This window comes from Triturus cristatus, chromosome 9, assembly GCF_964204655.1.
Source record: "Triturus cristatus chromosome 9, aTriCri1.1, whole genome shotgun sequence".
In the NCBI taxonomy this organism is placed as follows: domain Eukaryota; kingdom Metazoa; phylum Chordata; class Amphibia; order Caudata; family Salamandridae; genus Triturus; species Triturus cristatus.
This window is the reverse complement of record NC_140592.1, coordinates 1,143,446,062-1,143,472,146: the sequence shown is the minus strand read 5'-3', so window position 1 is coordinate 1,143,472,146 and position 26,085 is coordinate 1,143,446,062. Positions and strand designations below refer to the sequence as shown.

The window sequence follows — 26,085 nt, the reverse complement described above, 5'->3', positions numbered from 1 at the left end:
GGTAGTTCTCAGTTCAGACTCGTGCCTTTTGCTTAAATGGTGTAAATCCGTTCAGTAGTTCCTGAGAAAATTAGAGTTAAAAAGATAGATGTATCTGGGCGGAGGATAACCACACATCTCATCGTGAGATCTGATTGGCTGTCAGTACATCATCCAAGAAGTGTTGGCAGCCATCTTGGGACCAATATACATTATAGCACCTCATTAAAAAGCATTGCAGTTAATAGAAGGTTTTAAGACTTTAGTTACATTATAAATCATTTGTTGATGGTACCATACTCATTTTAGCAATTGTGGTGTGTTGTAAGGTGATTTTACCATGTGAAAAAGCCTTCTGCTGTGATATCATGAATCATGTTTGAGAGAAAATTATTTTCCCACAGAGGTTTGGAAGGTGATCTATAAGCTAAACTGAGAGCATATTTTCTGTAAATTCACATTATCTTTCTCAGGCATGTGAGAATGAAGTATGACATTCTCAGTAAAACATGTACATCCAACAAGGGCAGAGACTGTCAGTTGATTCCTTTGTGTTCTACTGCAGCTTCCCAGAGTGTTCTAAAGAACAACTAGAGCGCTAACAGTCCTACTTATGACAAACGTATTGCACACCTGAAGCCATCTTGATTGGAATAAAGTGGTAACTCTTGAAACATTTAATTTACAAAGGAACAAAATGAGGGGGTTCATTTTGCCATAGAAATTATGATTAGTGCTGCAGAAAGAAAAATTAGGGCACATTTTGACTTCTCAAATCCTCTTCTATTCCATAAAAAAACTCTGACCTGCAGACTGAAACATGCACTTTGAATACCAGCAGCAGACTTCCCTGTTGAGCAGTAGCTTTACTACAGTGATCTAATGAGCAACTAGAGTGCTAACATTCAGAATTTATGGCAAATGCGTGACACATCTGAATGCCTTCTTGATAGAACCAAAATAAAAAAACTGAAAGTATTTCCTACTGAGGAGACTGCAGTAAATGAGGAAATTAGGAAACTTCATAACAAATAAATCTCCCAAGATGGCCACCAGAGCCAAAGAGCCCAAATGTAGCCCAAGTGTCACCCAGATGTAGCCCAAGTATAGCTCAATGACAGAATGTCCCAGAGTGTTCTTAAGAACAATTAGATCGCTTACTGTCTTACTTATGACAAAAGTATGGCACATCTGAAGCCATCTTGATTGGAATAAACTGGTAACACTTAAAACATTTAATTTAAAAAGGAACACAATGAGGGGGTTCATTTTGCCATAGAAATTATGATTAGTGCTGAAGAAAGAAAAATTAGGGCACATTTTGAGTGACTTCTCAAATCCTCCTCTATTTCATTAAAAAATTCTGATATGCAGACTGAAACATGCACTTTTAATACCAGCAGCAGACTTCCGTGGTGAGCAGTAGCTTTACTACAGTTATCTAATGAGCAACTAGAGTGCTAACATTCAGAATTTATGGCAAATGTGTGACATATCTGAATACCTTCTTGATGGAATCAAAGTAAAAAACTAAAAGCATTTCCTACTAAGGAGACTGCAGTAAATGAGGAAATTAGGAAACTTCATAACAAATACATCTCCCAAGATGGCCACCAGAGACAAAAGAGCCCAAATGCAGCACAAATATCACCCAGATGTAGCCCACATGTAGTCCAATGACAGAAGTGTGCAAAACACTTATTTTTTGTGTATTTGCAGTTTTATATAGGGCAGACTTGTCAGGTATTGGAGTGCTTTACATGAGCATTGGTTACATCACAAAGATCAAATTCATTTTGGTTGTAGACACGGGGAGATTAAGTGATTAGACCAGAAGGATTAGTTACTTACCTGTAATCCTAGTTCTCATCCAGGGGTATACTCATCAAAGTCATAATCTATGAATAATCCCCGCCCATGTGCGGGATCCCGGAGCATATAGAAAATACATATATATAAATATATATATATATACATATGTGAAAACATATAAATGCAGCCTAATAATGTTCAAAACATGGCAATGCTGTAAATTACATATTTTTGCATAGTAGTGCCCCCGTAACCCGTAAGGAAAAAAGGAAGCATCAGGCAAATTATAACACAGCACTGCTTTATTGCCATAAAGCAACATGTAATTGTAGGCATTCGCCAGTAGGCTGCAGTAGAGTATCAAGAATCCAAGAAAACTGACACCTTGCCTTTAAGGCATTAGAGTAGGGGGACCGTGCCTTTAAGGCCTGCCCGTGACCCCCTGCTCCCATGATGCACTACAGGTGACAGTTGGGCCAGTTCTTTTTGGCGGTGCCTCCGCACCTGAGTAGATCTGCCTTCCATACATCACTTATTTAAAGAGAAAACATTGCTCGTCCGGGGAGGTGGGTGGGTCGCTTATGACTTTGATGAGTATACCCCTGGATGAGAACTAGGATTACAGGTAAGTAACTAATCCTTCTCATCCAGGGGATACTCATCAATAGTCATAATCTATGAATAGAGTAGCAAGCCCATACCCAAAGTCTCGCGGACGAGCAACAAAGCAGTTAAAACATACATTAAAAGACACATCTTGCATTACAGTTATGCGAATAGGTTCCTCAAAGAGGCCTGCCCCACCTGGGCGTCGGCCTGTGCGTCTGAATCTAGGCAATAATGGCGCGTGAAAGTATGGACTGAGCGCCATGTAGCCGCTTTACAGATCTCAGACATGGGAACGTTGCGAAGGAGTGCTACCGTAGAAGCCTTCCCCCGAGTAGAGTGTGCTCTAGGTTTACCCTGCAGAACTTTGTGGGACAGTTGGTAAGCCAAAGCTATACAAGAGACAATCCATCTAGAGATAGATCTCTTGGCCGCAGCCAGCCCGGTATTAGTGGGTCCATAGTTAACAAAGAGCCTGTCTGACTTTCTAAGAGTAAGGGTCTTAGCTAGATAGAATTTCAAAACCCTCCGGAGGTCAAGAGAGTGTAGAGCTCTCTCCGGGGGTGTGGTCGGCTGAGGAAAGAAGGTGGGCAACGTGATCACCTTATTAATATGGAAGTCCGAAACCACCTTGGGCAGGAAGCTCGGATGAGTACGGAGCACCACCCTATTAGCATGAAACACCGTGTAAGGTTCCTTGCAGCAGAGGGCCTGAATTTCACTAACCCTACGGGCCGAAGTGATGGCTACTAAGAAGGCAGCCTTCCAGGTCAGATGTTGCAAGGAGGCCTTATGAATCGGCTCAAAAGGACCTCCCATCAGTTTAGAGAGAACGATGTTCAGTTCCCAGGAAGGGGAAGGAGACCTCACAGGTGGGTAAACTTTCTTAAGCCCTTCTAAGAAATCCTTTACCACTGGCATCTGAAAGAATGAGGTCTGGGTAGGAGACTTCCTATAGGCTGTAATAGCAGCTAAGTGTACTCTGATGGAAGAGTACTTTAACCCAGACTTCGCCAAGTACAGTAAGTAGGGGAGAATAACCTGTTCTTGACCCCGGATCGGATCAAGGGTGTTATCTCTACACCAGAAGCAGAATCTTTTCCATTTAAAGCCATACGACTTCCTCGTGGAGGGCCTCTTCGCCTCCCGAAGAATGCTCATACAGTCCGGTGGAAGATCTAGATGTCCGTACTGGATGAATTCAGGAGCCATGCCGTCAAGCGGAGGGAGGGGAGATTGGGGTGGAACACTCTCCCCTTGTCCTTGGTCAGCAAGTTCGGCAGGCATGGCAACCTCCTCTGTGGTACCTCCGACAGCTGGAGTAGATCCGGGTACCACCACTGCCGGGGCCACTCTGGTGCTATTAGGATCATCCGAGTTCTGGCCCTGTAGAACTTCTGAATCACAGCCGGGATGAGAGGGAGAGGAGGAAAAGCGTAAAGCAATGTCCTCGACCAGCTGATCAAAAGCGCGTTCCCCTGCGACCCCCGTTGAGGGAACCTGGAGGCGAAGACGGGGCATTTTTTGTTGTCCGCGTCTGCGAACAGATCGATGTCTGGTATGCCCCACAAGCGGAAGATGTCTTGAGCGACGCCTTCGTTGAGCACCCAGTCGTGCGCTTCGACGAAGTCTCTGCTGAGGCCGTCCGCCTGCACGTTCAGGGTCCCTGGCAGGTGAACAGCGACGATCGTCAGGTTTCTCGCCAGAAGCCATTTCCAGATTGACTGGGCCTCCAGAGACAGGACCCGTGATCTGGTCCCTCCTTGCTTGTTCAGATAGAACATAGTTGTGGTGTTGTCCGTCTGAACCTGAACATAGTCGGTCTGCAGGGATGGGTACAGGGACTTGAGAGCGAGATGGACTGCTCGTAGCTCCAAGAAGTTGATGTGATAGCTCTGCTCGGTAGCGGACCAGAGACCTTGTACTTGAAGCCGGCCCATATGAGCCCCCCAGCCCTGCATGGAGGCGTCTGTGACCACCGTCTGTGTCGGAGGCGCCTGATGGAATGGGACGCCGTGAAGCAGATGGGAGCGCTTCATCCACCACCGGATGGAATCTTTGGCGGCTTGATGAAGGGTAATGTGATCTTCCCAGCGGCCGGTCCTCTGCGACCACTGATCCTCTAGGTCTTGTTGCAGAGGACGCATGTGCAGACGTGCGTTGGGCACGATGTAGATGCACGAGGCCATGGATCCCAGGAGAGATGACACTTGTCTGGCTGTGGGATATTCCGTGCTGAGAAGCGTGCAGCTTTTTTGCAGCATGGAGGATAACCTCTCCTCCGAAGGACACACGCTTGCGCTTGAGGAGTCTAGAGAGGCGCCCAGGTAGTGGATCCGCTGAGTTGGATTGAGGATCGACTTCCGGTAGTTGACCTGAAGGCCCAACGAGTGTAGAAGGTTTAGGCAGAACGAGAGATGACTCTGGAGTTGAACCGGGGTGGAACTTTTTAAGAGCCAGTCGTCTAGATATGGGTAGACGAATATCTTCCGTTTGCGGAGAAATGCAGCCACCACCGCCATGCACTTTGAGAACGTTCGTGGAGCGGACTTGAGGCCGAATGGCAGGACCTTGTATTGATAATGTTGGTGAAAGATGCGAAATCTGAGAAACTTCCGATGTTTCGCTGCGACAGGAATGTGGAAGTATGCATCCTGTAAATCGATGGCACACATCCAGTCCCCTTGGTGTAGATGTGGGAAGATCTGGTGCAGTGCTAGCATCCTGAATTTTTCCCTTCTGAGAAATCTGTTGAGTAGGCGGAGATCGAGGATGGGTCTGTAGTCTCCGATCGCTCCTCTTTTCTGAACAAGAAAATACCGGGAGTACACTCCCCGATTTCTCTGCCTGTTTGGAACTTCCTCTATGGCGTTTTTGGAGAGGAGAGTGGCAACTTCGTCCTTTAAAAGCTTGTTTTGGCTGAGAGGGAGTGGCTGTTTCCGTGGGGGTACCTGCGGAGGGGGAGATTTGAACCTCAGCAAGTAGCCACGCTCTACAATACTCAGCACCCATTTGTCGTTTGTAATTGTATTCCACTCTGCCAGGTGAGCGGTGACACTTCCTCCCACCGGAGTGGCGAACGAGTGCGGAGGAAGTAAGTTTTCACTGCTTGGGAGGTTGCTTGTTAGAGGACTGCTGCTGTTTAGCATTTCCTCTTCCTCTGCCCCGGCCCCTTTGCTGAAACTGGGACCTCTGTTGGTTTTGAGAGGACCATTGGGGCGTTTGAACGCGCTGGTGAAAGGCACGTTTGTCGCCCTGGCGAAAGCGCTTGCGGAACTCTTTGCGTTTTTCCAGTCCCACAGCCTTTACAGTGTCCAATTCCGTTTTCATTTTGCTCATTTGGTCGTCCGCATGAGCTCCAAATAGCGATGATCCATTAAACGGCAGGTTAAGAATCCTTTTCTGCGCATCTGGTTTGAGGGCTGTTAATCTGAGCCATGCCGAACGGCGGGAGCAGATGCCATGGGAGTAGCCATGCGCGGCTAGGTCTGATGCATCCGCCGCTGCGCTTATTACTTGGTTTGCCACCAGTCCGCCTTCATGTAGGATCTCCGTGAAGTCCTGCCTGTCCTCCCTAGGCAATCTCTCCACGAATCTGGCCAGGGAATCCCATAGGGAACGATCATACCTCCCTAGCAGGGCTGAAGCGCTAGCGACCTTCATATGCGCGGCAGATGTGTTGCACATTCTCCTGCCGTAGGAGTCCATCAGCTTGCTGTCCTTCTCAGGGGGGACAGAAGCAGATATTGAGGCTGAGTGAGACTTCATGGCTGCCGCCACTATCACCGAATCCGCTGGCGGGTCCGCCCTCAAGAATAAAGGGTCCTCGGCCGGAGCCTTGTACTTCTTTGCTATTCTTGAGGGGACCGAGCCCGCTGTAGCCGGTGTAAGGAACGTGGCCATCGCTGGTTCTAACAATCCTGGCACCAACGGGAGCAGAGGTCTGGGAGCTGACCGATGGTGTAAAGTGTCAAAGATCACAGAAGTGGGTGCCTGAGGGGCGTGCAGTGCGATGTTCAACTTTTGCGCCCCTCTACCCAGGACGTCCGAGAAAGTTATAATGTCATCCACCGGGGACACTCGCGATGGAGGCGTGGATGAAAAAGTAGGAGAGTAGTCCCGGACTGAGGATCTTGTGGATGCAGTCCCAGTGGACGACCTGGTGCGTCGCCTCTTGTGGGAGCGTTCGCTTTGGTGAGCCCTTGATCCTGATCTGCGCTTGGACGGAGATCTTGGACGTTTTGGCGCGGTGCGACGGTCCCTGGAACGAGACCGGCGTGGTGAAATTGGCCGTGGATCCCTCGGAGGCGATTTACTCCTGCGCGGTGGGGAATACATGCGGGAGTAGTCCGATCCCGGACTCCGACATGCGGCAGCGCCCACATCTCGTAACCAGCGCGGTGACAGTCCAAACCGCTCTGGAGCCTCGGGTGATCTTTCTGGAGATATTTGCACGATGTGCAGTCCCGGAGATGATGACTGTTCTCCTGGGGACCTCTCCGCGGGCGGTCCAGTCTTCGCCCTCGACGTCGAATCCCTTGACGTCGACGACGTCTGCGTCACCATCGGCAAGTGTGAGGTATGCCGTTCTGGTCTCGACGCCGGTCGTGGAGACCTCGATGTCGATCTCCTCTTCTCTGGCACCTGACGTCGGCTAGATGACCTCGACGTCGGCCGTGTCTTCGACGTCGACCTCTCTCGCCGTCGACTGGGCGACTTCGACGTCGACCTCTCTCGACGTCGACTGGGCGACTTCGACGTCGACCTCTCTCGACGTCGGCTCTTCGACGTCGACCTCTCTCGACGTCGACTGGGCGACTTCGACGTCGACCTCTCTCGACGTCGACGTGGTGATCTTGACGGCGACCTCTCTCGACGTCGACTTCTTGACGTCGATCTTCCTCTCGACGTCGACCTTCTATGTCGCCGAGTGGGGGTAACCATCGACGGCGACCGGCCCACTCGCGGCGGAATGTACGTCGCCGCATCTCTCGACGTCGACCCCCTCGAGGGTGGCGGAGAGTGTCTCGACGTCGACGGAAGCCTCGACGTCGACGGAGACAGTTCAGATGTCACCAGACTAGCAGCCTTCGAGCCCGAAGGGCCGCCTCTCGACGCCGACTTACTTTTGCGCGGCGGAGACTCTTGATGGTGGGATGAATCCCTTGACGCCGAAGTTCTCTGCCTCTTCGCCGGCATCCTCGACGTCGACGGCGAACCTCTTGGACTCCTGGTCTTCTTGGAGCCCGGGGAGCTGGTATGTCGCCGTTTCTGTACTTGCGTAGCTGAAGAAGGTGGTCTTGATGAGGAATGCTCGCCTTCACGACGGCTTCGTTCCTTCTCCAGTCTTGCATGCAGTTTAATGCGCTCTCTGTCCCTCAGAGTGCGCTTTGAGAACTTCTGGCAGTGGGGACACTGGTCAGGATCGTGTTTTGATGGTAAACACACAATACACACCGAGTGTGGATCCAGCAGTGCCATTTTATTACCACAAGAAGGGCATTTCCTAAATAAAGGAGACATTCTGACTGGAAAAAAATTGGAAAATTCACTGGAACCAGCAGAATTAGCCCTTATAAGCCAGAAAACGTCGAAAAAAGCTAGAAAAAGCTGTAATTCAAAATTTCAGTCAAAAAACTGAAGAGCTCAAGCTCCAGGATCCTCACAGAAGGAGCCGGAAAAAAGAACTGGCCCAACTGTCACCTGTAGTGCATCATGGGAGCAGGGGGTCACGGGCAGGCCTTAAAGGCACGGTCCCCCTACTCTAATGCCTTAAAGGCAAGGTGTCAGTTTTCTTGGATTCTTGATACTCTACTGCAGCCTACTGGCGAATGCCTACAATTACATGTTGCTTTATGGCAATAAAGCAGTGCTGTGTTATAATTTGCCTGATGCTTCCTTTTTTCCTTACGGGTTACGGGGGCACTACTATGCAAAAATATGTAATTTACAGCATTGCCATGTTTTGAACATTATTAGGCTGCATTTATATGTTTTCACATATGTATATATATATATATTTATATATATGTATTTTCTATATGCTCCGGGATCCCGCACATGGGCGGGGATTATTCATAGATTATGACTATTGATGAGTATCCCCTGGATGAGAATCACAGAATGTCGAGCTGATGCAGAAACTCCAACCTGGTTACCCAGTTGCAAAGTCTGCAGCTCTGGAAGCAACACCACATCCTCTCCCCTAGGTGCAACATTTAATCAAGTGATCAACTGGATAAAAAAAACAAAGATTACAAATAATTTCAAAGTTCTTTGTCGCTATTTGAAAACTCAGAAAATATGTCCTCATTTTAGTTTTTTAGAGCACTAACCATAATTTTGATGCAAATAAGACCCTCTCATATATGTAATTTCTAAGGGAAATGCTCTAGGTATTACAGTTTTGATTACATCAAGATGACGTCAGGCGTTCCACACTTTTGTAATAAATATAGAATGTTAGCAATCTAGTTGTTCATTGGGATACTGTTGAGAGGCAGAGGCCAGGGGCACGGACTTTGAAAATTGAAGGCAGGTAGGAGTGTGCGGAGGCAACAATTTGACCACACTGGGCAGGCAGGAATGGCAGTGGCAGCACAACAGACTATGGAGGGCAGTGGAAAGGGGGGCAGGGGCAACAAACAAACAATACAGGACTGGCAAGAGAGGCTGTGGCAGTATAATAGACCATTGTGGGCAGAAGGGAGAGGCAGTGGTAGTACAACCATACATGCCAACAGACCCGTTTCAGCCAGTAAACGTCCAATTTTTTAAGCTCAAATGGGCTTTATTTGATCTGTCTCATGTCTACAATCTCCAATTTTTCAATGTAACTCAAAGGGGAAAATCAATACCCCAGTTTTTTTGCAAAATCTGCCTCTTACCAAGTTCAAAATGTTCGCAAGTATGGTACATTGGATCATGGTAGGCAGGAGGAATTGGGGTAGGGACATGGACTCGAATAACAGAGGACAGGAGGGACATGGAGAGGTGCACCAAACTGACCCTACAGGGCAGGCATCAGGGTTTGCAGCAACACAATACACCACACACGGCATGCGGGACGGGAGTGCAGCACAACAATCCATAGAAAGCAATAGGGAGGGGACAGGACATGCACATGGACAACAGAGAACAGAGGGGAAAGAGGCAATGGTAGCTAGCTGACCATAATGGACAGACAGGAGATAAAGCTGCAGCATAACAGACCATAAAGGGCAGGAGGGACGGATCAGGGGCATTACAATGGAACAGACAAGCCAGGAGAGAGGGAATAGGGGTCTGCACATGGAAACAGAGGGCTGGTGGCAAGGGGGCAGGGCAGGAGCAGCAAGAGGACCATGGAGGTCAGGCAGGATGGGCACTAGAAACAAGACACACCATGGAGAGCAACAATGATACTATGATGGCATACACACAGACCATGGAGGGAAGGTGGGAGGGGGTCAGGGGCAGCTAGCTGACCACACAGGGAAGGTGGGAGGGGCCATGGCAGCACAGAAGACCATGCATGGCAAGCGGGAGGGTTAGTGGCAGCACAATGGCTATGATGGGCAAGAAGGAGGGTGAGGGGCATGCACAAAGGACCATGGAGGATAGAAGGGAGGGTCTGGACCTGGGCACAGGCAAGAGAATTCAGGGGAAGGGGCCTCACAACAGACCGTGCGGGGCAGGCAGGAGGAGCAGTTGCAGCACAACAGACCAGGGAGTGCCGAAGGGTGTGGCAGTAAAATGGACCATGGACGACAGGAGGAAGGGGATAGGGGCATGGCATGTGGACAGGCAGGGTGGAGGTGGCAGGGACAGGTTACAGTCATCTGACAATGCTAGGCAGGTGGGAGGGGAGTGGCAGCTCAACAGAACACTCAGAGTAGATAGGAGTGGCAGGTCCATGGAACATGGTGGGCAAAAAGGATGGAGCAGGGGCATGCACAAAGACATCGGAGGGCTAGGGGAAAGAGAATAGGGGCAGCAAGCTAAGCACAGAGGCTAAGCAGGAGGTCAATGATGGGCCATATAATTGGGCAATGGAGGGCAGGAGGAGTGGACTGGTACATCATGCTAAATGGAGGGCAGTGGCAGCACATCAGACCATGCATGGCAGGAGGGAGGAGGCTAGTCCATGGATTCAGACAACAGAGGATAGGGAGGAGGTGGATGGGGCAGCAAGCTAACTGTTCAGAGAAGGTGGGTATTAGGAACTTTGTTTTTAAAATGTGTGTCTGTGCGAACTACTTAAAATATGAACAAGTATGCAGCATAATCTCACTTTTATTCAGGAAGATGAGGATGTTTGTGACTGACTCCGGGCTCACTTGGCAGAAACATCCCCTGACCTTCCACCCCCCATCGCAAAATGTAATGCCCGTGAAAATGGTAGGTGGACGCAGTGTTATATAGAACATAGTCCTGAGAGCACGATTGAAAATGAAAACTAGATATAGTATATGGTATAAACTATGCACCAAAAAGTGCGATATAAGATGAACCGGGGTGTGAAATATAATATGCAATACATTGTGCGCAAGGACAGATTCATTGGAGAGCGCGAGATAGCACAGGCACTAGCGTGTGCTATGCGATATGCACCTTGGAGTGTAATATGCACAGGGCAGTGTTGTGTAACCTAACTAGTCTCTAAAGTTGTAATATAAAATATGTGCTGGGGAGTGTAACGTTGCATATGCACGGTGACAAAGATATGGATCCCAGATTGTAATATGTATGGCATAGCGCTGTGCGTTATAACATAGGCATCGAGGAAGGCACGTTAGATGGGGCAATATAACCCATGCGAAGGCAAGTGTGGCATGACATTCACGGGGTGGTATTACAGTGCACATGGGCTAGAGAGTGTCATAGCATATGCACTAGCTGGTGGAATACAACACAGAGGTGTGTGGCACTCGGAGGGCACTGGTGGGTGTAACACAGCATTGGGCTCAGCCAGGAGCACGCTGTGACTCAAGTGAGGTTCGTCGCCTTTCCAGAGAGTAAAATAAAAAGTATTACACATCCGGCGGTGGATTTGTGTTTTATTGACCGTGAGGGGGGTTTCTTGCATAGTCTGGTCGAATTTTTGTCGAATCCCCTTTGAATGGCTTGGTGTGCGTGTGTATTAAATGTGCCCGTCAATAGCTACCCATGTTTGTATAAATAAACGACAAGGGTGTCTACTTGGAGAGTACCCACCGGCGGGGGCGCCGGGATTAGGCACGGTAGGGCGTCAGACACGTCAGAGCTTCACTAGCGGTGTAAACACATTCCACGTGGATTCATTGTATGCATAGTCACCTTTTAATGAATATCACGCAAATCGTCATGGTGATAGGTACATACGGCTTGTCCAGCATGTCCTAGGTGTTTCTATAAATATATATTTTTTTAAAATAATAAAAAACAAAGGCTGGCCGCGGGGGATGGGGTCCCCGGGGCCATTAGTGGCCTGAGGGGGAGGGGGGGGGGGCGGGGCAACGCAGCCCCCCCCCCTAAAGAATTAAAAAAAAAAAAAAAAAAAAAAAAAAAGGCCATGACCCGGGGGTTGGGGCCTTGGGAGGGCCAAATTAATTTTTTCCAACAAAAAAAAAATTAGGGTGCAGGCCCTGGGATGGGGTCCCCAGGGCCAATAAATTAGAAAAGGAAGGGGGGGGGGGCCACACAGCCCTCCTTCTTAAAAAAATAAAATAAATAAAAGACCGGCATCACGCCGTAGGCCACGCCCCCTCTTGCAGCACTCTGCAAACGCGCCCCCTGGCCAGTTGTAAGTTGGGGAATTAATTCCCCTTCAATACTGAGGGTCCCTGAGGGCCAATTAGCCCAACAGGTATCTCCAGTATATGCCTGGAAGCTGTGTTGCAGACAGGTGTTCTGAGGCCACGCCCCTTTTTACACCTCTATGCAACGCAGCTCTGTGGCACTTACTGGAGGTACCTAGTGGACTAGTTTGACCCTAGGGACCCTTAGGATTCAAGGGGACTTAATCTCTCAACTTAGAACAGCCACAGGGCGCGTTTACACAGTGGTGAAGGGAGGGGACGGGGCCCTGTGGCGCCTTTTAAGTTGGGGAAATAATTCCCTTTCAATCCTGAAGGACCCTGGGGGCCAACTAGCCCACCAGGTGCTTCCAGTAAGCGCAACTGCTCTGCGTTGCAGAGAGGTGGTGCAGGCCGTGCCCCTTTTTACACCTCTCTGCAATGGCGCTTACTGGACGTACCTAGTGGGCTATTTTGCCCCTAGGGACCCTCAGGATTCAAGGGGACTTAATCTCCCAACTTAAAAAATGGCCACAGGGCAGGTTTACACAGTGGGGAAGGGAGGGGACGGGGCCTGAGGTGACGTGTGCAAGCACGCCCTATGGCGCGTTTTAAGTTGGGGAAATAATTCCCATTCAATCTTGAGGGCCCCTGGGGGCTAACTAGCCCACCAGGTGCTTCCAGTAAGCGCCACTGCGCTACAGAGAAGTGGTCTAGGCCGTGCCCCTTTTTACATCTCTCTGCAACGCAGCTCTGTGGCGCTTACTGGAGGTACCTAGTGGTCTAGTTGGACCCTAGGGACCCTCAGGATTCAAGTGGACTTAATCTCCCAACTTAAAATGGCTACAGGGTGTGTTTACACAGTGGGGAAGGGAGGGGACGGGCCTGAGGTGACGTGTGCAAACACGCCCTGTGGCGCGTTTTAAGAGGTAGTTTTAAGCCCCTGCCCTATTATATACTAGGGGCTTACAGAGAAGGTCATGCTAATCACAGGGGGACCCCAACGCATAGTGTTCCCTAGTGTATGTAGGTGTTTTCACTGTATTCTGAGTGTCTTTTAACATAGCACTGGCTCTAGGACTGGTTAGTCAGACTCAGTTACCACCAGTATCTGTCTGAAAAAGTTGAGGGTACAGGATGATTTTGCAACAAAGCTTCTTTCTGCTCTTCTGTTTGTTCTTTCTGCAAGTTATCCTTCTTCCTGCACTTTTCTTCGTCTTTGAGGACTTCTGTTGCTTCTTTCTGCATTTCTTTTTTTTCTTTCTGTGCTTTTTGTCTTCTTTCTTCACATGTCCTATCTCTGTAGGCATAGTTAGAAGTTAGAATTTAAAAAACCTTTGAAATTCACTGAAAAAAACCATAGGTTTCAGGCACGTTATAGTTAGGAATTAGCATTTAAAAAAACCTTAGAAATTCACTGAAAAAAACATAGGTTTCAGGGGCGTTATAGTTAGCTGGACTTTTCACTCAACCATTGAAATTCACCCGTTATAGTTAGTTCAGCTGATGACGTCACATATTACATCACTCATGACATGGTCAGTGACATCACTCATGACATCACTCATGACATCTCAAATTACATCACTGATGACATCATCCTTGTGATAGAGTGGCAGACCTCCTCTCCCTAATATAACCTTTGATACACACATTCAAAAATAAAAACTAACGTTTTCAAAACAATGGACATACCAATACCAGTAACAACAACCTATTCAGAAATTCTAAAATCCTCATACACATCCACTCATTCACCAACAGTCCTATACAGTCACCCATACATGTACTCTCTTCATATGTACCTATACATCCTGTTACACAACGCCACTCATCCATAGAGTTACTCACACACAGTCACTCATGCTAAAAAAGAATCAAACATCCATTTACTTGCATATACAGTTATACACACACCACCACACTTACTTCTACAGAAACGTACACATACTTAGTCTTTTAAACAATCACTTATAGAAACACATACTTATTCATACAGGAACTCTTTAAATTTCTCACTCTAACATATACTCACTTATATACACAAATAGTCACATATACTAGTTTAAAACATATGTAGTTACTCATAAAGACACTATTGAGACAGTCTATCACTCACTAACACACCCATGCACACACTCATCCACCCATACAGTCCTGCACACATGCTGTCTTCAACACATACAAACAGTGAGTCACTCATTCATGCACCTATGCACTACGTAATACCCCCCACCGAACCATACAGACACTCAGACACTCATACTGATACTCAAAAAACCAACTAATAACCTATATAGACACTCATGTAGCTACTCACGAACCCATGCAGCCACTTATATACAAAGTGAGAGACTGATACAGATATTTAACCATTACTCACTAAGCCATGTATTCACTAAGATGCACTTAATCAGTCAGTTATACAATCAATTTTTAAAAAACAAATCATCCATTTAGACACTTACATACCCATTTATTCTTCCATCGACCTTGAGATCTACATATATACAACATATGTAATTTTCAGAAAAACACATTCACTGGATGATATCATCAGTGATGTCATTTGAGATGTAATCAGTGATGTCATGAGTGATGTCACTGACCAGGTCATGAGTGATGTAATATGTGACGTCATCAGCAGTACATTGCGGGCGCGCGAGTTATAGTTAGCTGAACTAACTATAAAGGGGGAATTTCAATGGTTTTGTACGAGTGAAAAGTCCAGCTAACTATAATGCCCCTGAAACCTATGGTTTTTTCAGTGAATAATATATATATATATATATATATATATATATATATATATATATATATACATACACATACACATACACACATATATTCACCAACGCTGCTTCATGCCGTACACCCTTTCAGGTACAGAAAGCAGGCACGGACCACGTTTCAGTGCTCAATCAGTAGTTTATTCTTTAGTCGGCCATGACGCGTTTCGGTCCTTCCTGGACCTTGATCACATGACAACGTTCATCGGCATTTTTTCCTTTTTAAAGTGACAGTGCTTGTGAAAAGTTGATACTTGCCCAATAGACAGAGAAAACATACTTGTGTTGGCAAACCTTCTTGTTTCACATTTGAACAATTTTCCCATGTTGCAACTTTGTACTTATTTGATATTAATTTAGTATTTCATTGACTGCTTAAAAAATGATTATTATGAGGCATTGTATCCATTTGCATTTAACCATTCCATAAATACAAATAAATATACGTAAATATATACATATTAAATACCTTAGCAGCAAAGTTTTATATACATAGAAATATGAATCAATGATTAGCAAATAAAAAAATCAGTTCATAAAATTGTTTTTAAAATTGCTAAAACAATTAATATGTAGACACAAAGTATAAAACATTATAGTTTTCCAATTAAACTTATTTCATGAAATTTTCGGTTACTTAAAATTATTACATGTGGAAAACAGGGTACCGCTTTTACAAAGATAAAAATATTAAAACCATGTTAAAAATGTGTTAGCAGTAGCTCTTTCAAAAGAGATGGTGTTGTAAGCGACATTAACATTCTTAAAAGGAGTGACATTGTGATCGAGCAGCGCGATGTTTCATCTTGATTTACATCCAGATTATTCTGTAATGAGCTGTGATTAGGTAATTGAGCGGAGAGTTAAGTCAGTATAGCAAAAAAAGGACCTGGTGCTCATAGGGCAGCGTAGCTGGCCACAAGGGCCGAACTGTCTTTGTGTATGACCTATGTATTATTCAGTATGGATTTCTTTTAAAAGAAAGGAGGAAGAAATGCATAGCTCGAACTGGAGCTGAGCCTTTGTCACCCTGTTGTGGCGTTATGGCGTGCTAATTGTACAACGTTTGAATTTCCTGAGTTTTGCTAGGGCTGTTGGAGTGTTATTGAAGAAATATAGGTCCGAGGCTTTTCTGCAAGTTCTTATCCCGTTGGTCTGGAATAAGGGGACTGCCAGTCGATGAGTCAATAGCAAGTATGGGCAACAGCACAATAGATGGAGCCAGGATTCTCTGCGGTAGTTGCAAAGTCTTCAGGATGTAGCCTTATCTAGCCTTGCCCAGGAAGTGTTAAAATCCACAATAGGTAGGGCATGAAGCCTCACAAATGCGATTTTCCGTCATGTGTGGGCTGTGAGGGCTTGGTGGAAATAGGGTTGAGCTTTCCTCAGCGGTTTAAGTTAAGAGGCGTCAAATGCCTTGAGAGTGGGGCTGCGACGAGACTGTGTCCAGTTCAAATGAAATTTTCCTGACCTGTGCATTTACTGCTCTCTTTAAGGCTGTGAATGGTATGTTCGGGCAACATAGATTGATGACCTCAATTTTCAAGCTACTGATTGCCTTTGCAAGGTATGTTTGCCATGGGGAGTCCTCTGCCACAAAAATTGTTTCAAGTTGTGATTCAAGAGTGTTCTCAGGGGCCCTCAGGGTCCTGATGGAATATTTTAGTAGATCTCCTTGGCATTCGAAGTCCATTCTCTAGAGACACAGCTCCAGTGTCACTCACTCTTATGGCTTGCTGGAGTGCATAAAGGATTATTTTTGTATGCTGAGATTTGGATGTTCTTAAGATATTTTTCCAGTGTGCAAGGGAAGGCTAGATGGCCATAATTTTGAGCTGCAATTTGTGTCTCTCAGGACTTTTATCACTGGTTCTGCAGTAGTGCTTTGCAGGAGATTCTTTAGGCGCTTAAAGTGTGAGAAAAACTCCTGTGCTTTTGCTTCTAAGGTACTTTCATTTATTCAGTCATGGTCTTCTGGTGCATCATTGAAGGGTTAAAAGACCATTGTTTCACATTACCAGACATTCTTATGACTGACCATTTTCTATCAATTTCTATGATGGCTTGCCATACTCTTGAGGTATACACGAACTACTAACTTAAGTTCACACATTACCCATTATGTGCATTTACAAGTACCACAAATCATTCAGTGGCTGTTTCACCTTTTTTCCCCCTCACCCCTACCTTTGCCCACTGCCATGCGTACTTTGGGTCATCACTGTATTGCAATACCAGTTTCAAATCTGTATTCTACCTCTACCACCTCTCCAGTTTCCTGACAACACAAATTAATATTCACTGGCAAATATTCACTGGCTCACTCCATACAGTTACTCTGTGATATGGATCTATCCACCCTCAAGCCTTCTGCTACAACCCCAAAAAGGTACCAGATCCAGAGAAGATCTTCCACACCATATAGAGGTATAAATATTAAGGACTGTACAATAGGATCAGACTCATTTACTAACTTACTGTGGAGCACTTCAGTGAGAACTTTGTCTTGCACCTTTCCCAATATTTTTCCTGAACTGGACCTAGAAAACGCATGTGTGAAACAACAACGGCATAGGACTACAAAGGTTTAGTCACTTATGCATAACCTCTGAAACACCATGCCTTTGGATAAATACACAGGTCCACTCACATTTGACATACAGTGCTTAAAATGTACATCACTTCAAAATGACTGACCCACACAAACATTCTCCTCATGGCTTTTGAGCACATCAAATAAAAGAGCACCAAAAAGAAACCCTGAAACGCTGTTACTAGCCCCTTTTAAAATAGAGGACTATAAAAGATCAATACTTTGGCGTACTTGTATGTCTGTGAACACACATCATCTGGTGTGCTCCAAAACACTTCTTTTCAGAGTAGTCCTTCTGATTCTACACTTCAGCTTTCTAGAGATCTGATGTGGTGCTTTGTGATATAACGCACAAGCATCACATGACTTAAAGTGTTAATTTGACCCTCAATAATCCACGAAGACCCGGCATCACAGTTTGACTGAAATACAGAGGAGTCACAAGCTGCCTCCTCAAAGTTTAAACAGTTGGGGCCTCCTTTCAATAACTGAGTATGCTCGAATAACACCACTCAACTTTACAAAGTCAAGCATTTTTAACGACCTTTAACGTGAAATGTGCAATATGTAATAGATGACTAATGTGGAAAGAGACTGTTCTTGCCTGCAGAAGGCTTCTGGAGCGAGCACAATTTAATTTTTATTTCTGTCAGAGGTCAGAGCTACCATTTCCCAGTTGGCTTTAAATAAAGCACCAGGGGACATATACAAAGCTTGTATAGACTTTTGGGCCGGATATGGACACTGCATTTAAAGTCTACCATTTCTGGCCACTTCCCCTTAACCTGGTTTCAATCTATAATAGTCCCTGTTATTAAAAAGGGCAACAGATCAGATCCAGCCTGTTTTAGGCCCATTCCCCTTATAGATTCGGAGTTGAAAATTACTGGTAGGATCTTGTTAAACGGAATGGGCCGAGGAACGAGGTTTCGCCCAGGCCGGGGCACAACAGAGCAGACCTTGAACCTCTATCAAACTGCAAATACACCAAGGCCAAGAAGGGGGCCATCTATCTGGCCTTCATGGACCTTCGCTCTAAGCTTTGGTCCATGATGTAACAGATGGATGTTGATGTAGTTTTAATTAATTTCTTGCGTGATTTGCACAATGGTGCCAGCGTTAGGTTTGGCCCCAATGGGGAATGCACCGAGCACTTTTAACTTCAGCGTGGGGTGCAGCAGGGCTGTATTTTAGTTCCTTATTCATTCATTTTTTATATTAACATAGAGCAGGCCTTGACAGTTACGGGTGTTGACATTCCCAAAGCAGGAGGCCGATCTTTTCCTGCCTTGCTATATGCAGACGACAGTTTTAATGGCTCATACTGCTAAAAGCCTGAAAAAGCTTCTTACTCTTTACTAGTTTTATGAATAGTCTTGATTTATCTACAATTTTTTTTTAGATCACATGTCATGAAGTTTAGAGCGTCCAATACGAAAACTATGAAATATGTAGTAGATGGCCAACATATCAGAATGGTGGACAAGTTTAAGTACTTGGGATACAACTTGACTCTGGGCTTAACTGGCACCCGCTTATAAATCAGAATGTTCTATCCTTTAACAGGGTGATATTTGGCATCAGGGATTTTCCCCGCCGATGAGGACATACTCGTATCCAATCGGTGTCGGAAATTTACAGGGCTAAGTGTATCCCCCTAGTGTGCTATGGTAGTGGAATTTGTGGATATGGCCAGGTTGCTCCACTCCAAGTCGATGAAAATAAGTTTTTCATGAGTCTTTTGGGAGTCTGCCAAAGCCCACCATACGAAATTTTCCATGAAGAATTGGGTATAGATTTTTTAATTGATCGGCTCTGCCTCAGCCCATTGGAACTCAATTTGGACAGAGGAGGAACTGAGTTTCAGTAGAGTTATTTTGCAGAATTGCCTACAACCAGAAAAGTCCTTAGATTCCTTGGCTGGCGTATGTAGCGCGCAATTTGCAGACCCTAAGGCGGCCACATATGTTTAACACCTCAAACATAACTCGTGCTGACAGAAAATGGGTTGAAACCGCTCTTAGGGACAAGCTGATATCAGAGCGCAAGGATGTTGCATTAACAAAACACTATGCGACACGCAATATTGGTGAAAACAGTTAGCAATATCGAGCCATATTTGACCTGGAACATGTCTCACCGCCAACGCCGATTACTGACCTATTTTAGATTAAATGCATTTCCCTGGCTAGTCCCTTTTAATCGTAATTGTTTTAAGTATTCAGCTATGCCACTTTGCAACTGCGACAACACATCGATTAATGACATAACACACAGTAATGCTTTGTCCAAAGTACAGTAACCTGCGACACAAGTTCATACGCCCAATTTGACTAACTGAATTTTACTCAAGTTAGGCCAGCCTTATTGTTCTAACAGTTGTTAAACTCCCCTTCGATTTGCTTTTTCCATGTACGTTTTCTGATGGGGGTTTTAAAACATGAATGATTGTGGCACTGAAATTTTGTATGTTTTTTTTAATGATCTGTCTTTTATGATTTTATTTTTAAAATCGAATAAACATGAGGATATATGATATGACTGTTCTTGTGAAGACAAGCCTGTGTTACCTCAGAGTGCCGGTTCTGTCACCAGATGCCAGATGTTGTCCATTAGGGCTCACACACAGTGTTCGAATCCCAACCTTGGTGTCCAAGGTTTGAGAATCAGCCTTGTCATTCACCACTGCAGTGTTGTACTCCATATCCAGTAGAGCCTGAGTGTTGTTATCCACGTGGATGATTTTCATCAAATCCTGAAGAAAGGAAGGTACAATAATGCCAGTCAGACATTACGAGCGGAGTCACAGACGTAAAGAAAAATCAACAAAAATAAATTGTACAACTAAACACGTCCAAGTGAGAAAATGTGAGGACGAAAAGTAGGATTAAAGTTCAAAGCAGGAAGATTAGCTCAACCTGTGAAATCACTTCACAGGGGCAACGAGTGCATTAAATTAAACAAATAGAACACTACTTCTCTGGAAGGATAGGGGAGATGTACTGTAATCACCGGCCACTTGTGGCAGTGGCTTTGTCTTGCAGATGCTAGCGGATTTTATATTAAGGATGATGGCAGGCTACTTTAAGACTGGGTTTTGCAAAAACCTTTCATACCAGTTTATGAATCTAAAAGTTATGAACACTTGGACCATCATTATTCCGTGTTGCATGGGTTTCCTAGAAATGCAATTCATTTCTGCTTTTCAAGAAGTACTAATCTCTGTTAGGCTAATTAGGGGAGTTGTGAAAAACACTTCCGCGACCATAGTTTTTACACAGCAGAGGTGCCAGTGCTTTCAGAAGCATCTGGGACTCCTACCGATCTTGTTTGCATCCGAGTAATATTTCTAACTTGCAATGGTTTTGTAGTTTGTGTTATTCGGCCTTTCTGCTACTGCTGTATTAGTAAATACCACATTCACCACAAACTAAAAAAATTCTCCCCAACTCTTTGTTCTGAAACGCCATCTATACAACGCATGCATGAAATAACGATGGCATAGGACAACACATACTAAAAAAGGTTCTTCAGTGCTTTACCCAAATTCAATTAACCACAGCTTTTATTAAAGTGAGTCTTTAATTCCTGAAATCCCTAACCAGTTGAATAAAAATGATTGAAAGGCATAGGAAGGCAGAACGAAGCAGGCACAGGACTGGATTGTATTTCTTTGTTGGGTTTAATTGATTTAAAAATCTGAAGTACAAGTAGATTATAGACAAACTACTAACATGTCACTAAGCAAACAGTATTACACTTCTGTTGTGTGGCCACCTGCTCCAGGGTTATTTGTATACAATTCACCGAACCTACTTCCACGGCCAGTAAAGTAATCCGTTTCAGGACTCACACTGCTCAGTATGTTCCGGTGCACGTTGTTCCCATGGATGTTGGCGGTCTCCGTGTTCCAGATGCGGATGGTGTTGTCAGATGAGCAGGTGATGAAAGAGTTCGGTGGCAAGCAAGATTTGTTGCTGTCCTTGACCTCTGGGTAAGTCTGGAGAAAAAAAGAAGAATGGAAAACAATCAACCAGAACGAACTATCTTCAAATACTTAACTCTTGAGCTGGTGAGTCTGAGTGGCCAGGACAACATATTCATTAACACCCTGTATGAAATGCTGACCTAGGCTCAGCCAATCAGAATGCTTACTATAGCTACTGTTTGCATGCCTACTAAGTTCAGTGATGGTAGGAAGCAATAAACTAGAGTAAACAGTGACACTTGGCCGGTTTGTCTGTCTGTGTTGGGGTGACAGTTTACAGTCAGGTACTTATAGCTGCCGCATGCTATCTGGCTTTAACAGCTGTCTAGAATTGTGAAGAAGGCAAGTAACGGCCATTAATGCCCAGGCATCTGTTAATGTACTGACCAGTGGAGGAAAGTTGTAATTATCTTCTAATGCAGCTCAACGTAAAAAATACTTAATATAGGACGTGGATTAGTTTATCAACAGAAGTCACTCCATTGAAAAGGCCCAATGTGTATTAAAAAGCAAGAAATCTTTTCATAAATACGACACTTCCCTGAATCTGCAAAGTCACATCAAAGGATAGTACTCTGCACTGATCAGAGGCCTGCTTCTATTTATTTTACTTAATCCCACCAAAAGGAGATCAAAGCTGCTCCCTATGTTTATTCCGCGATGAAAGCAAATGTCTTTCCATAATCGTGCCAAGTGATTCTGCAGGAGAGCTTCTCTTTAGGTCATCAAAAGTACACCTCATGAATCCAAGAAAAACATTAGACAGATGTAATAACAGAGGTTAAGAGGCACAGGATAAAACACCTATGAAAATAAGAAGCTCAAGTGTCATTAAATAGATCATTGCAGGTGTGTTTTACAAGAACTGTTGCTTACAATGAGAACACTATTGAGACAAAGGCTCAGTTTCACCATGGGGGAAGACTGATCAACCTCTGTATGCAAGAAACTAAGATGGATGGTGCATCGCTCCAAATGAGCTTTCGGTCGCCTGGTCGCTTTTAACTTGCAAATTAGGAATAATACTCACTCTCCCTCAAGTTAACCAAACCAATGAAAAAGATGTCATACAGAGGGAAAACTAGTGATAAACACCTCATTTATATGCTTCGGAGATAACCCCTTTTAGAAAACAATGCATCTACTAAACCCCAAAAGAGTAGAACATCATGACAAAAAGGTTGGAAGACAAGCGTGGTCGAGCCACTGAACATGGCGGCTGCGACTTAGCTGAGGTACCAATATCCTCTCCAGGGGACTTCAGCTTACCTCCCGGCCTGCTGGATCGACTCTAGGGAGGACGTCTCGTGCCTCTGGGACCCTTTCGTTCTCTACTGTCTCGCAGTTGCCGGGACCGAGCCGGAAGCTGCGTGATGCTGCCTTGCGATTTGCGAGCGGGAGGATCGACGCGGCCGTGGGGCGGGAGGCCCTGTGACATGCGTTTGCCCCTTGATGACCTGGCGACAGCGGGTGATTCCCCGACGTATTTCGGATTGGCTCCCCTCTGGGCGGCCCCCGCCGCCGAGTGGAGTGGCGTCGCCGGATCTGCGCAGGGCCCCCAGCACCCTGCCTTAAAGCTCAAAGATACGTCCAATGGTCCCGCTTCAAGGGCCGGTCGCCACCCAGCAACAACGCCCGGGCCGTGCCTGGCCCTTACAGTGTGTGTGTGGGTCGTACTGAGCCTGCCTTCCTCTATGCAGTGTCCCAGTAGCAGGGATTGGTGTCCCATTTCATACAGCGGAGTGTGACCTGCACCCTCGCTTTTCATAGCTGCCAAGGTTTCAGATTGCCATGAGTGACATTTTCATAATTACAGTGTAATTATGAGTGACATTTCAACGACTATGAGTGACACTTTCTCGCTAGCAAAATCAAACAGTAAAGACGAGGGAATCATATAAATGTAAGAAATTACATTCATTTGAGCATAGCTGCTAATGTTTCAGATTGCTTATGTGTGACATTTTCATAGATACAGTGGATTTACAGAAGACATTTACCAACTAAATGCATGACAGAGGTACACTTTAAAACAGACAAATTTCAGAAATCACACTGATTTGAGCAATAACAAAGTCGAACTCAGTAGCAGGTGCTTTTAAAACAATTGTTTATTTTTTAAATAATCAGCACCCTCCACCCCAACCTCACCTTCAGGTGTGGCTGAACCATAAAAATCAAAGGGTTCTCTGTGACAAAAGCAGCATCCCACTGAGCTATCTACATATAATACAGTTCATTACAATACAATATGCTGTGAGACTTTCTTTGCAGTATGCATATAAACTCTCTGTTCTACTTAATAGTGAGTGAAAACATCCACGAGACAAAACTGACCGCTCTTCAGCGGGCATATTAATCATCTGCCTTAACTTTGAATAAGCAAGTCTCGCAGTGCTGGAAAAATAAAGGCTGCTGCTTGTAGTTCCACTGTCGAGTAAGGATATTAAACCCTTTAACTAAACTAGCAGTTTTGATGATTTATTAGTGCAGACAAAACTCTGAGATGGCCTGCATTTACAGCACAGACAACTTCAGTGTACCCATTTACAAAGCGCTATGCTGTGCTGGAGGCCCCCTCCCCATTCTCGTAATAAACATTTTGAATTTCAGGAGCGAATTATTAAATTAATATCTGACTTACCTGGTGTGGTCTCTTGATAGTCAGAATGATCCACTGAGAGGAGCTGCCTGAGTGTCACAGCGGAGATCGTTAGCCTGTCTCTTCTTAAGAGAGTGAGACAGCGAGCCGTGCTGCAGTCTCAACCTGTGCCACCTGCTCTCACTATGAGAATCATGGTTGCGTGTTGAGGCCGGGGCACTAGTTGGGCTCTGACTGGCTGGGCAGGGCACAGCAACAGTATGTGTCTAGGTCATGAGGAGGTGAACAGGTGATCGATCCTCGAACACCGGCTTCCTCCTTCAACTCTGGGCCATGCTGCAGGAAGCACAGAGGAACAGCAATTAATTACTTGGTGCCCGGCTGGCAGGCAGGAAATGAAACATCCTGTCACACAGACTGGGACAACCGAAGGAGGACCTGACAAGGTCCGGGAACATCTACAACAAGCATTGGCATAGCCAATAGGTCTCGCCTTTGGGACCTTATAAGTGTTTAGCCATGCAACGGTTGATGTTGTTGCACCAAGGATATTGTGCTGCATAACTAAATACTTATAAGGTCCCAACAGCGAGACCTATTGGCTATGCCAATACTTGTTTTATTATGCAGGCGTTGTGTGGTTTCACACAGCAAGTGCTTGCCCCCCATGAAGCTGTGAGCATTGTGTTTATTTACCTAGCCACCTAAGGTTGAACTTTCACTGGCATACACATGGATTGTAATGCTATTAAAGTGTGTTAGATAACTAGATAATTTATAGTGTTATTACCTGGCAGCAGCACAGATGGGAGGAAGGCAGTGCTTTAAATGGGCCGGTGCTGTCCGGTACGGAGTAACAGCACTTTTTTTATTTTGGGAGGGAGAGTACCGGCACTTCAAGAGAAATGCTATTCTTTTAATTGGAGAGTACCGGCACTTCTCAAGAACAAGCAGGTACTCTGGTACAGAGTACCTGCACTTCTATTTTTCCATTTCAAGCACTGGAGGAAGGCAGTCATACATAGATTTTGAGGTCTGGCTCATCAGTGCAACTGTCTCTTAACCCACACCAATATTATTCTACAGTCCTTTGCTTCCACACAAATTCATACCTATCCCCTTGCTATTTACTTGTAATACACATTACAATACAACATTCCTTTAAAGCCAGATCAGTTGGCATTGCCAATGCTTGTTTATATTACAAGGCCCAAGTAGCTGTCCCTATAATAAAGGCAAGATAAAACAAGTATTGACTAAGCTAAAAGGCTGGCTCCCAACGGCAGATCTATTGGCTTTGCTAATGCTGGTTATCATTTGCACCAAAGTATGTGTCTTTAGATCTTAGTGATCCAGTGAAGGCATTTTGTATATTCAATCAGACAATACTGTTGATGGTACAAAAAGTGCGTCATGAAAACCATAACCTTACGCACAGATTTCATCTGTTTTTCAGCTTTGTACGGAGCTAAACCAGCCCACCCTGCCAAACACCCAGAAGTGGAAAGGCCCCACGGGAGCTTGAAAGGCAGTTGTTTCCGAGCACTCCCCAGGTAAGCTGCACAAGGTACGTCCTTCTTGAACACCCGGCCTCTCACCCACGTCTGTGTGCAGGAACGCAGGCTTGCACTAAGAATGCGTCTAATTGATCTGTCACACCGCCCTCTCTTGTGTTGTTTGTTGGCCCACACTTGTAGTCAATGACAAGATGTTGTAGGCCAAATGCCTGTGGTTTGTGCATCCTGACTTTGAGAACATGTGCTGCTGCCTTCTATTGCTTTAATAGGCACCAGTCGGGCTTTACACTCAACACGATCTGAACACAAGGGTGGGGGAAGAGGGTCCAGGAACTCGTAGACCACCACCTGGTTCAAAAAACAGGCATTCACCAATTTTATAGTCTCGTAAAAGCAAGTGCCCTGCACTGTTTATTTTGTAACACGATCAGCCTTTGTCTGGCC

General features: G+C 45.4%; 1 protein-coding gene across 3 annotated transcripts in view; it reads right to left on the bottom strand.

The window, feature by feature from the left end:
- Positions 1 to 26,085, bottom strand: part of MAPKBP1 (mitogen-activated protein kinase binding protein 1) — a 953,926-nt gene that overhangs the window by 331,551 nt on the left and 596,290 nt on the right. For all 3 annotated transcript variants that reach the window (XM_085627077.1, XM_085627078.1, XM_085627079.1), the window contains exons 11-12: positions 21,388 to 21,534; positions 20,105 to 20,289 (exon numbers count right to left, since the gene is read on the bottom strand). In XM_085627077.1, the coding sequence (XP_085483203.1) occupies positions 20,105 to 20,289; positions 21,388 to 21,534 (332 nt within the window). The remainder of the gene's footprint in view (positions 1 to 20,104; positions 20,290 to 21,387; positions 21,535 to 26,085) is intronic.